Genomic DNA, 12,015 nt, shown 5'->3' on the forward strand with positions numbered 1-12,015 from the left:
GGCGTACACGACTTTAGCCCACTAAAAAGTGTTATTATTACAGTACATACTATTAACTCTACTATTAATGTTCATTCATTTCAAACTAGTATTTATTATGACAAGTCTTTTTTTGGCTAAAACTACATCCCATGTAAAACAAGAATTTTTTACTTCTCCAAGACACTTTGTCTTTGGATTTACATCCCAATACACTTTTTACATGTGACAACCTTTCTTTTTAGTTAATGTTTTCTATGTCCGTCTTTGGAAAGTAAAAAAAAAATCAAACTGGTTGGAGCCTATTGGTTTACCTATTGTACCAACCACTCTCTAATTCGAACTCACAATCCTATTTTCTTATTCTAAAATCGCAGCATTTCTCAAGACGCCCTTTTTGCGATGATTTTTTAGAACCCTAGATTCGATTCTTCACTCACTCTCTTTCCATTCTCGCCTCCGCAACACCGCCAACCTCTTGCTTCCGAATCAATCCATCTCTGTCAGTCTTCTCACTCTTCCATTGTCGCCTCTGTAACCCCACTATTCTCACGAATCAACACCGCCGTTCTCAGTCCTTCCAGTTCAAGTCATGCAAGGTTTGTTTCTTCCTAATCTACATCTTATATGTTCGGATCCAGTACTGTATGTTTCTATTACATGTTTCATATTCGAGTTTCTTCCTAATCTACATCTTATATGTTCGGATCCAGTACTGTATGTTTCTATTACATGTTTCATATTCGAGTTTCTTCCTAATCTACATCTTATATGTTCGGATCCAGTACTGTATGTTTCTATTACATGTTTCATATTCGAGTTTCTTCCTAATCTACACTATCAATTTCTTGATTCAAACCTAAAGAACACCGTTTTGTGTTTGTTTCCTTTTACATATTTAGTTTACTTTCTCGTACCCAAAAACTCGATTTCACCGTTTTTATATTTGAAAAAATAAATTTTTACGTCAGAAGGTTTTGTGGACGATATATACGTCAGATGATTTTGTGTACGAAGTACAAGTAAGGATACTTGTAGACGGATTCCAGAATAAATACTTAGGCCGACCATAATTTAAAAGTTCGTATGCGATCGTTCCCCCACACTCAACACAATAAATTCACCTCTTTATCAAACTGACCTACTGGTCAAGTTTTAATTTTGGCCTTTGGATGGAAAGCACCAGATCGAGATCCAACGGTCAAGAATAAAGCACTTGGATCAATAAACCTTACAAATTAATGCCTCATAGGAAACAAATAAACCAAACCAGAAAACTGAACCGATTTTCCTTTGGGAAACAAAACAAAATCGTAAAGGGAAGGAAGGACATTATTGTCCGAAATATTGCCTGGCTCCAAGGAAAGTGTGTCACATGTTCAATGTGACTCTGAGTGAAAAACAAAAGACAAAATGTTCCCTTCTATGTAATCAACTCATAAAACAAAGCAAGTAATTTTTGTGGTGTTACTTATTGGTTCGAGTGCCGTCATTTATTTCTTGTTTTGTTGAGTGCCATCGTTTTAGTATCCAAAAATATATATGAAAAATCCACTATTCAGTTTATAAGAGTTATGGAGTTAATTGTAAAGATTATTATGAGAGTTATACAATCGGTTTCCATATCACATTATTTTTTTTCTAAACATCATTGAATTTGCAAATAGTTGACCATAAATTAGTGAATATATTATTTACATCAATAAATATCCAAATATGAGGTAGAACTTTTTTCTTGTCATCATCAAAGAAATGCACGATAAGAATAAAAATGTAGAAGAAAATATTGAAAATAACTAAATGCCCAAATTTTGTGATATTTTATACTTGCTATATCATTTACTAAAAGTTTCTAAAACATATTTCTTAGATAAAAAAAAATATTTCTAGGACCGGCCGTCCGTGGAGGATGCTTTCACCTGCACATGCCACTCTATCACATTGCTATATGTTCACTCAACATGGAAGGTCTATCTTTGAGTCTTGTCAGGGTTTGAATATCCAGAGGTGACGGTCAGCTGGAATGATCTGGACAACAATAAACTCTTCTCGCCAGGGTTGGATTAGAGTTGGGATAATTACTGAAACTAGAATAGACAATGGTATATGATCCTCTAAATGCTCCGGGCACTACAGTAGCTTCATTGATTTTGAAAACCCAGTCTATTTCATCAATCTTTTGCTCCATCTCATACACGTAGACGCCTTCCTCAAAAGCAGCGGGTCCCTTGGAGAGTGGAAATACTCCAGAGAACTAAAAAAGAGTCTGAATATCATCATATCCTAGCCATTCGTAATTGGATTTCTCGATGATCTCCTCGATCCTTGGATCTGAGAGAGAGAGAGAAAGAAACTATTATAAATACAAAAGCTTCGATAGAAAAGAATGTATCTCTGTCTGAACATCTGAACCAACAAAATCCAAAAGGATCATTCTTGGATAACAAGTAACATAAGACAAAAAGAAAAGAATGTATCTCTATTTTAGAGGTGAAGGTTTTCCGCCATGAGAAGAGAAGCTTCGATGGTAACTCTGGATACTTTGAAAAAACTCTCGATGATGATGATGGAGAAGAAGAAGAAGAAGGTTTACTTCACAAAAGCTCCACCTCCACGATAATACTAATAAACTCTTTAACAACATAACCACCTAACTAACGCTATCTCCACGTCAGCTTTTCTTATAACTGATTTTTAGTACTCTTCCTCCGTTCCTTCCTCTTTGGCACTTATCAATACCCCTGAGGCCCTGACCAATGAGAGCGGGTAAATTGCAGACATCACTTGCCACGACAGATTAAAGCATGTGCGCACACATTGCTGAGTTTATGTTTGATAGCCTGGGAGGTACATCAGCGTTTGGATTGGATTACATGACTGAGAGGTTTTAGCACTTCTTTTTTGGATTACATGAGTTTTTTTTTTTGCTATAAGTATTGTTGATGACTGAGGTTTTAGCACTTCTTTTGGATTAGATGCATCTTCTTTTTTTTGGCTATAAGTATTGTTACTGGCTTGTGATTTGACATTGTGGTTATCTTAGAGAAATGGAGACTACTTTCTTAAGAAATGCTTAAGCTTGATTTGAGAAAAGAGAAAAAATAACTAACTCCTCTACAAATTAGCTTATAATGTGTAAAGCTAAAGGTAATCGAAGTCTACAAATTAGTTTCTAATGTGTCAAACTAAGGGTAATCGAACTCATTCAAAATCACAGATGACACTATAAACACATTCTAATACTAAACAACCACAGTAACTTACCACCACATTCTTTCTCCTCCCAGTTCAAATACTAGTCCGGTAATACCCATTTCACCTTTGGAACACACTTGACTTTATCAACCACATATTGGGGAAATAAAGCTCCAAAGTCGTAGTAACACCTTGTCGATACGGAAAAATACTCTTCTTAGCCTCATCTTCACTGCAAAACAAAATAATCTCAAGATTTAAAACGGAAAAATGTATGATGATTAAAAAAATTGGGCTTGGAGAGTACTTGCCGACAATTTGAGCTAGTTTTTTGATGTAGTTTTTCTCTATCTTTTGGGCCACATATCGTTTTGATATATCTTTCTATCTCTTGCACTCACGTATCGTTTAGATGTAGTCTCTTCAAACTAGGTGTTGATGTAGTCTCTCCATCGCTGAAGACACAAAGATTATATTATATTCGATCCTAAACAAACATACACTAGAAAGTCTCAAACGCCACTCATCCCCATTGGCCATTGGTCTTGCATGCTTATACCATATCCTTGTTTTGACTAATCATGGATCCGTCTCGAAAAACATTGAGTTCTTCCATCGATTTTTCATTGTTTTTGAAATTTACCTTTTTGATTTTTATGATTATTTTTTTTTATAATCGTTTCTTGCAAAGATAAGATTAAATAGAAGATATAAAGGTCCAATAACAAACTATCAGCCCCTTTAAATGTATAAACGAGGCCCAATAGATTGGTCCATCTTCATCATTGACTTATCAGAATCCTCTCTGATTCCACCCCTCTGCCTTCTGCCAAGTTCTGAAAAGGCTTGTCCTCTACTCCGCGACACATCGAGCCGAAGCTAATCTACTCTCTTTCTCTCTGCAGCCACATAACGTTGGCTGTTAAGTTTTTTTACTTGAATAGTTCTTTAGTCATGGTTCAATGTACTAGTTAGTTATCTCATTCCGGTTAACTAAAGTCTATATATAGACACATACATTGTAACGAACACTAATGATGAATAACAGAATCTCATTTCATCATGTGATCAACCATGAAGATGGGTGTAACAAGAGAAGATCAAACTCCCAGGGAACCTCACTGTGAGTATAAGTAATAATCCTAACTTCGTGAAAAGGTTAAAAAAAATATGGTTAGGTGATCCGGGAACTTGAACTGTAATAGGCTTAGTGAAATGTACTTGGTGGATTTCGTATTTGTATTTTTTTTTTTCTACCACATGTGAGGTTTTACTGTTTAAGCAACTTAAGAGGCAAAAGGTGAGTGGCCACTAGGCATACACATCATCCAAAAAGTTGATAAAAAGATTTGTCTCTTATCCAATATCCAAATGTCTATCTTAAAAATTAAAATACATCAACACCTTTGAAGTTGAAGCATATCTATTGCCCATCCTTCTGACTAGGATTTCTAGAACCAGACTCATTACCTCTGACTCTCATCTATCCACTATCTTATATGTAAATGTTACTTTTATGCTCTGTCTTCTCTTCAGAGAAACTAAAGTGAACTGAGTCAGAGAAACAAAGAAGGTAGAAAGAGAGAGATGGATGCTTGTTTTCTTACCTCAAGATCAATCTCTGGTGTCAAAGATCTTGTCCCATTCATCAAAACCAGAATCTTTTCTTGTTACCCCAGGAGAAACTCCAGCCAGTTTCTCACCAGGAAGGTTGCTTCTCCAATCTCTATAAACTGTAAGTTGTTTGAGTTTCACAATCACAATCAGCTGTTTCAGGTCTAATGAGAGTATTGTTTTGCTTGTGTAGGTTCTCTTTCGGATTCATGGAAGCCACTGGAGGATGATGCTGATCTCTTCAAGGACTGTGTCAACAATTCTACATCAGATGCTGCTGACTGGAGAGAGTTCAGGGCAAGGCTCGTAGCTGGAGAGCAAGCTGCAGCCCCTGAGAAGGACTCTAACAAATGGGCACACAAGATCCTAGAGCCAGAGACAGGATGTCTCCTAATAGCAACAGAGAAGCTAAATGGAGTCCACATCTTCGAAAAGACGGTGATCCTCCTCCTCTCCGTTGGACCCTCAGGTCCCATAGGAGTCATCCTCAACCGCCCCTCGCTCATGTCAATCAAGGAGAGCAAATCAACGGTCCTAGACACGTCCGGAACGTTTTTAGACAAAAGCCTCTTCTTCGGTGGACCTTTGGAAGAAGGTTTGTTGTTCCTGGTGAGTCCTGGCGAGGACAACGAGGTTGAGAAGAGCGGAGTGTTCAGACAAGTGATGAAAGGGTTGTACTACGGGACGAGGGAGAGTGTAGGATTGGCTGCAGAGATGGTGAAGAGGAAGGTGGTGGGGAGAAGTGAGATGAGATTCTTTGATGGGTATTGTGGTTGGGAGAAAGAGCAGTTGAAAGCAGAGGTGTTGGGTGGGTATTGGACTGTGGCTGCTTGTAGCTTGAGTGTTGTTGAGGTTGGTTCTGTTGTACAGAGTCAAGGTCTTTGGGATGAGGTTGTTGGTCTTATTGGACCTCAAACTGGCTCTGTTATCTAAATTAAAACTGTTGTATATGTTTCATCTCTAATTTATTAATACGAGTGTTTCTCTACTTTCTATATCATGAGTTACTTGTGAAAAAAAAAAATTAATACATATCTCGGGTTACTTTTGAACAACTTAAATGTTTTCAAGTAAATGCTTAATATTTTTCTAAATTTGTTACGGTACGAGAAAAATCAGAAAACAGCCATTAAAACTCCGAACTTTCAAATTAAAGCCAAAAAAAAATTCCAACTCATGTTTAAGTCCAAAAAACCATCAACTTTCAAATATCGGTCGTTTTAACTCTCATATTTTGTTGACTCGGCCAATTAAGGAACTCGAATAGTCAACTGTTAAACTCGATTAGAAAAATAGACGTATGTTAACGATATTGTTTTAAAAACTGATTAAACATTAATCAAACAACGTCGTTTGGTTTTGTAAACACTTAAAACATCAGTTTTGGAGAGGAAGATGAAGTCGATTTGTGGTTCTAGTTTCACGAAAGAGATGATTTAAGTAATTAAAGAAGCAAAAAAACCATCGTTTGAGTAAGTTTTTAAAACATTAACGTTTAGAGAGTGAAAAGACATCTATTTTTATAATTTAGTTTATAGTTGACTATTTGAGTTTCTTAAATAGCCAAATCAATAAAATATGAGAGTCAAAACGACCAATATTTGAAAGTTGAGGATTTTTTTAGCTCAAACATGAGTTAGAGGTTTTATTTGCTTTAATTTGAAAGTTTGGGGTTTTAATGGTTGTTTTCTCGAGAAAAATTACATAGACGGGACTCTCTACAACCGGCAATACTAATTGCCTTATTCAGATACTTTCAATAGCAAGATCACGAGGAAGGGGAGTTTCTGATAACAGAAACTCGGTTCAGAAAACATAACCAATCTCATGGTAGCTTCATTCATCTCATGTCTCTCAAACTCGGTCATAAGATATCTTTTGAGTTTCTTCTGAGCAAACAAAGATCCAAAAAAAAAAAAAAAAATTAAAAGAGAAACTGAAGAATGCAAATTTGAGTCATCATCATCATCTTGTTCTTCTCTTCATCCACCAGAGGATTGCAAGTCTTGATTACTTTAGTTAATATCCACTTGAGGAACGATACCACCAGCTTGAACTATTTGTTTCTCAAGCTGCAACCAACAAAACAATGCCCATGAAATTTTTTATTCATCCTTTCACCAAAATGATTCACTAAAAGCAGAATCACCACTCACATTGAACATATCTTGAAGCTTTGCCTTTAACGTCTTGTATTCTATATCCACTTGCTGCAGACATCTCACACACCTGTAAGAAAACATCAGAGATTAATCCACAAATCCTTTCCATACAAAAAAAAAAAGATAAAACTACTCACCCTTCATAGTTCTTAGCCTCACAAAGTTCCTTGAAGTTAATACACAAGCCTTTAACCCTCTTGGCACCAACACTGCACATTAGAAACAAAACAGAGCTTCATCAATCAAGATAACTAAAGATTACGACACAAAAAAAAAAAACATACCTTGAGCTACTACCCTTCAACTGATGAACATTAGCACCAACCTGACAAAAATCTACAGTTCCTGTCTGGTCCCTGAAATAAAAAACACACGCAATGATGACGATGATGATGGTCTAGCAGATGTATGAATAACATGTATGTGAGCAGGAGACTTACAAAGCTCTAGCCATGTTACCGACAAGCTTGACACAATCATCAAAGAAGAGAGAGAGAACCTCAGCCACAAAATCAGGACTTCCATCATCTTGCAGACTTTTCAACTCAGTAAACTGATCATCCAGAAAGCCCTTCACAGCCAAAACAACAAACAAATCAAAACAAGCAACGATCTAACAAAACCCATCACAATTTTTCGAACAAAGATTCAACCTTTATTCGCTTTAAGCATCTCTAGATTCAGTTACCGTCGATTATCTATGTGTCCCGACCAAAAGGTTCAATCTTTATTCACTTTAAGCATCGCTAGATTTAGTTACCATCGATTATCTATGTGTCCCGACCAAAGACATGTCGTGGAATGAAATGGGTTTTTGTGGGGGGAGTGTGATGAATCAAACCTGTTGGTAGAGAGAAAGGATGTAGTTACGATATTGCATCTGCAGCTGAGCGACGTGAGCGTCCATGGGGTAGAGAGAGAGTGAAGCGAAGAAACTGAGATCAAGAGAGAGTTGTCGTTTTGTTTCTTTTGGACTGGGTTTGACTTGAGTTTCTCAAAAATAGCCAATCCCTAGAGAGAAGAGACTTTTTGTCCTTCTTACAAATTATAACGCCTCTCACTCTTAAAAAAGACTTTTTAACTTTAAAAAAAAAAAAAATAAGACACTTATATTTCTTTACAAAATAAATATATCTAAAAAGCTGTTTTGTCAAAATTTATTTCTATACATTTGAACCACAATTTGATTAGCCATTTACATGAACGTTTTTTGTATAAGTTTTTGTTGTTTCTATAAAAATGTTTAATATATTTAAGTGGATGAGCAGAATAACAGACTAGTTAAATTTTTAAAATAAACAAAATAACCTCATGGAAAAGGCAAATAAAAACCCATTCCCTCCTCAAAATAACCTCATGGAAAGTCCAATAGGAAAATAATTCAATGGAAAAGGCAAATAAAAACCCATTCCCTCCTCAAAATGAAATAAGCAAGAATAAATAGTTTTGAGGATAAATCAGTCAAGACATTTTAGAATATTTTAAAGATCTTCATTTGCGTTCATATAATATTACTAGATTGTTTTTAAAACATGATAACAATACAATTAAAATACATTGAGATATGTAAATTAGTTTATCCAGAATGTGAATTCTTAGTTCTCAGTGCACTTCACCGAATAATACTTCTCAACAAGCTCAATATATTCATTCAACCATTCTGTATGTCAACAAAGTTCTATATGTTATGTAAAGCAGAAAATAGACCACATAGATCTCTAATCAAAACAATTTCTTCTTCAACACAAATCCCAAAACTTCTTGCGCAGTGAAGTCTTACTTATACTAAAAGTTTTCCACCTTCTCAAGTACCTATGAGACCTCCTAAGCTCTTGATAATGTCTTCTTCAGAAGCATACCATTTGGGTATAATCTTGGAGGCGTATGGATACATATCATTAGCAGACTTCTTGATGGTATTCTCCACAACTTCAGAAGCCAACGCAATTTCTGCAATAGGTCTCTGTTTGGTCTGAGATAGCTGACAGATCATGAAGATGATGGCAGCAAGAACCGACTTAGGGTTTCTCCTGATATCGAAATTCTCAGCCATTTCAACAGCTTCTCTAATAGCCTTCCTCTCTCTTTCGCTCATGTCGAGTTTAGAACAGAATCTTCGAACAAGTTCTCCTGTCTTCATTATCACCTGAGGAGCGGCATCAGAAACAGCCTCGTCCTGATCTGACCTTAGGAGACGCTTTATCGCCATACTCGCCTTGTTTATATCCTTCAAACTCACACCACTAGCCACCGTGGAGATCTCTTTCAACGTCCTCGAGAGTTTCAGCTCACGGCAAGCCGTTGAAACCGAGGCCGCACAGAGAGCAGTTAACTGCTTCCCTCTCCGCAGCTTCTTGCTGCTGTCAACATCGAACTTGGAGACGATCTCGCAAGCCCTAAACTCGACGCCGCTTATTAGGTCAAGATCTTCAGTCATTCTCTTGATTTCGTTGCACGCTTTCTTGAACAGGTCTTCTTCCTTGTTCCTGGCGAGGCTCTGCGCCAGGGACAAACCGAGTAAGTCGTTCTTGGAGACGGAGGAGGAGAAAGCGTTTTCTTTGATGATGGTGCCGATACCGCCGGATTTGAGAAGAGGGTTGGTCGGAGCGCCGACGCGGTTAGGGTCTTGGTCGCTGTTGTCGTCGTTAGCGAACGTTCTCCATTCTTGGCAGTCGTCGATGTAGTGGTCGGAGATGACGAGGCTGCACTCTGTGCAGATTGTGTCGCCGGTTCTTAGGTCAATCACCGTTTCGGTAGCTTTCTTGCAGTCCAAGCAAGTCTCCATTCTCTTAAGATTTGATGGTTTCTTTTTTTTTCTGCTTGGTGTAAGTCTTTTGTTGTTGTTGGTGGATGGATTGAGATTTGAGGATTGATTTGTTATCCAAAGAATTGTATTTATAGAGGATGGAGACGGATGAGAATAGAGTAAAGGTAAGTTTCCTTTTTTTTTCAACTAGTGAAAAGGAAAATTTCCTTTTTCGATTTGCTTTTAAATTCCATCAATTAATTTAGTTTATTATCTCATTTTTACTGTCACGGTTTCAAACAATATATGAAAATGTTTATTGGTCATTTATTTGCAAATAATCTTTCATTTATTATGCATCTTTTTCGTTAAAATTATATGGATTTGTATCTTAAACATATCTTATTGTTTTATCCACTAATAAAAAATAGTAAAAAGAAAAAACTATTTATACATATAAACACCGCCTACTTTAAGGTACACCATAGTTTTGCGCATTTTTATCTTCAATATATCTACCAAAGTTTCCCTATACACATGTCAAAGGGTCATTACATAAACATCAAGGTCTTAAAAAAAGTACAGATAATAATGGGCTATAGGGTACATATTTATATAATGAAAACTATATACTAAAGGTTTTCTTCCAGATCATCCCCTATAGTTACTTCCCCTCTAAAAAGCCTGATGATCACAGAGGAAGACACTGTAGTGGCTCAGGTAGGTTCCCTGGCTTTTGTAATTCAACGTATCTCTGAGGAACTGATCTTTTAGTATTGGTCTTTGCACGGCTATGAAACTTGGCCAGACGGTTTATCACCGAGAATCTTTCAATGTCTTGGATTTCTAAGATGATGTCTAATATCGATGTGGCACTCTCCCAGCTGCATAGACATTTTAGAAGAAACAAAATGTAATATTCAAGAATACATTTATCTCTTGAAAGATAATTGACACTGGGCCATCAGCTTGATCCTTACCTTTGGAAGTCCTCTTCGAGGTGTTGCAACTTCTCCATGAAAGCTTTGACAAGTGCACTATATTCTCTTTCCTGATCACTAGACGTATTAAAAGTAAGGGAAATGAGCAAAAAAAAAAAGAAACTGAGATAATTTAAGATTAAAATCATAACTAGAAGTCTAGAACTCACTTTGTGCTCTTATCAAAATCCGAGTGGCACGTGAGAGAACATGCATCAGCGAGGGTGATTCTGGACTCAAAGTAAAGCATAATCTCGTAGTTGAAAGCTGACTTGATGTCCGAGAAAACAAACGTTGGTGCTGGTTGGAGAAGTTGTTGCATAAGATTTGTGGAGAAAACAAGCCTCTTCTTTGAAGGAGAGACCACCTCATTTGGATCGATCTTAGCATCAGATGGTACCAACCAACAACAACAAAAAAAAAAACTCTTTATTTGAAGATAGAGATTGTTTGGTAAAAGAAGAAGTGATTAGTATAAGAGATAGTATTACCTTCTCACAGAGTGTATTTGCCGCAAGGGCCCACTCTTGTTCTGACACACTATATATCCAGAGCAAATGTATTAAGCATCAAATATGGTAAAAAAAAAAACGAAAACTCTTCACCTAGAATGTGACATTCGAGTTATATTATAAAAGACGTTAGGAGGTAAATGACCTGATGCTGTGACATAACTCTGAAGGTTGCAGATAGACTTTGTTCCATGGTGATTGTAAGAAGGTTGAATCTTTGCGCTTCCTCGGTCTTAAAACATTCATGGTTTGGTTCAGAGTGCTTGAGTTACTCGGTCTAGCGTTTAAACTCGAAGCATTACTATATATCCCCTGCATTTCCGGATCCTTGGCAGCTTCGGAATAGCCTGCATTACACAATGAATATTAAACAAATTGTAAATAATTAAAAAAAAAAAATGTAAATAGTATTGCTAAGAGATTTTAAAACGCTGCTGAATCTTCCACAATTCCACCTTCCTATGATCCATTCTAATACAAGATTCAAGAAGGTTTATATATTTAATGGCATTACAGTGCTTCGACATTTTATACACAGATCAAGAATTAACTCTATAGATCCAAAAAAAATATTAAGCAAGAAAGTAGGATACAGAAACATTTAGCCAGTAGAATCATATGATAAGGATTCAGCGCAGTTGATAATGCATGCAGAACACATTATCTTATTTCGAACATGCAAATGATGTTAACATCTGAAAACAGACAATAGAGTTCAGATGGAACCTTGGAACATAACTCATAAACAGACAAACTAAATTTGGATTTTTTTTCCAACAAAAAAAAAAAAAAAAAAAAAAAAAAATAAGGAGTTAAAGAATACAAAA

General features: G+C 36.4%; 3 protein-coding genes and 1 pseudogene across 3 annotated transcripts; 1 reads left to right on the forward strand and 3 right to left on the reverse strand.

The window, feature by feature from the left end:
* The first annotated feature begins 4,585 nt into the window (after nucleotides 1-4,585).
* On the forward strand, nucleotides 4,586-5,783 carry LOC106313221 (UPF0301 protein Plut_0637-like). Its single transcript, XM_013750977.1, has 2 exons — nucleotides 4,586-4,909; nucleotides 4,982-5,783. Exons 1-2 carry the CDS (start codon nucleotides 4,762-4,764, stop codon nucleotides 5,719-5,721), a joined length of 888 nt encoding a protein of 295 aa, XP_013606431.1. The 5' UTR covers nucleotides 4,586-4,761; the 3' UTR covers nucleotides 5,722-5,783.
* A 756-nt stretch (nucleotides 5,784-6,539) lies between these two features.
* LOC106316247 (histidine-containing phosphotransfer protein 2-like) lies at nucleotides 6,540-7,976 on the reverse strand. Its single transcript, XM_013754122.1, has 6 exons — nucleotides 7,792-7,976; nucleotides 7,391-7,521; nucleotides 7,235-7,306; nucleotides 7,088-7,159; nucleotides 6,945-7,017; nucleotides 6,540-6,860 (listed from the first exon to the last, which is right to left on the reverse strand). Exons 1-6 carry the CDS (start codon nucleotides 7,855-7,857, stop codon nucleotides 6,804-6,806), a joined length of 471 nt encoding a protein of 156 aa, XP_013609576.1. The 5' UTR covers nucleotides 7,858-7,976; the 3' UTR covers nucleotides 6,540-6,803.
* A 687-nt stretch (nucleotides 7,977-8,663) lies between these two features.
* Nucleotides 8,664-9,787, reverse strand: LOC106317445 (annotated as a pseudogene).
* A 600-nt stretch (nucleotides 9,788-10,387) lies between these two features.
* LOC106314093 lies at nucleotides 10,388-11,715 on the reverse strand. The gene is made up of 6 exons (XM_013752031.1): nucleotides 11,703-11,715; nucleotides 11,334-11,535; nucleotides 11,168-11,216; nucleotides 10,847-11,058; nucleotides 10,677-10,799; nucleotides 10,388-10,580 (listed from the first exon to the last, which is right to left on the reverse strand). The coding sequence occupies exons 1-6, from the start codon at nucleotides 11,713-11,715 to the stop codon at nucleotides 10,388-10,390; spliced, it is 792 nt and encodes a 263-aa protein (XP_013607485.1).
* Between the last annotated feature and the right edge of the window lie 300 nt (nucleotides 11,716-12,015).

This window comes from Brassica oleracea, chromosome C9 (assembly GCF_000695525.1).
Source record: "Brassica oleracea var. oleracea cultivar TO1000 chromosome C9, BOL, whole genome shotgun sequence".
Lineage (NCBI taxonomy): Eukaryota > Viridiplantae > Streptophyta > Magnoliopsida > Brassicales > Brassicaceae > Brassica > Brassica oleracea.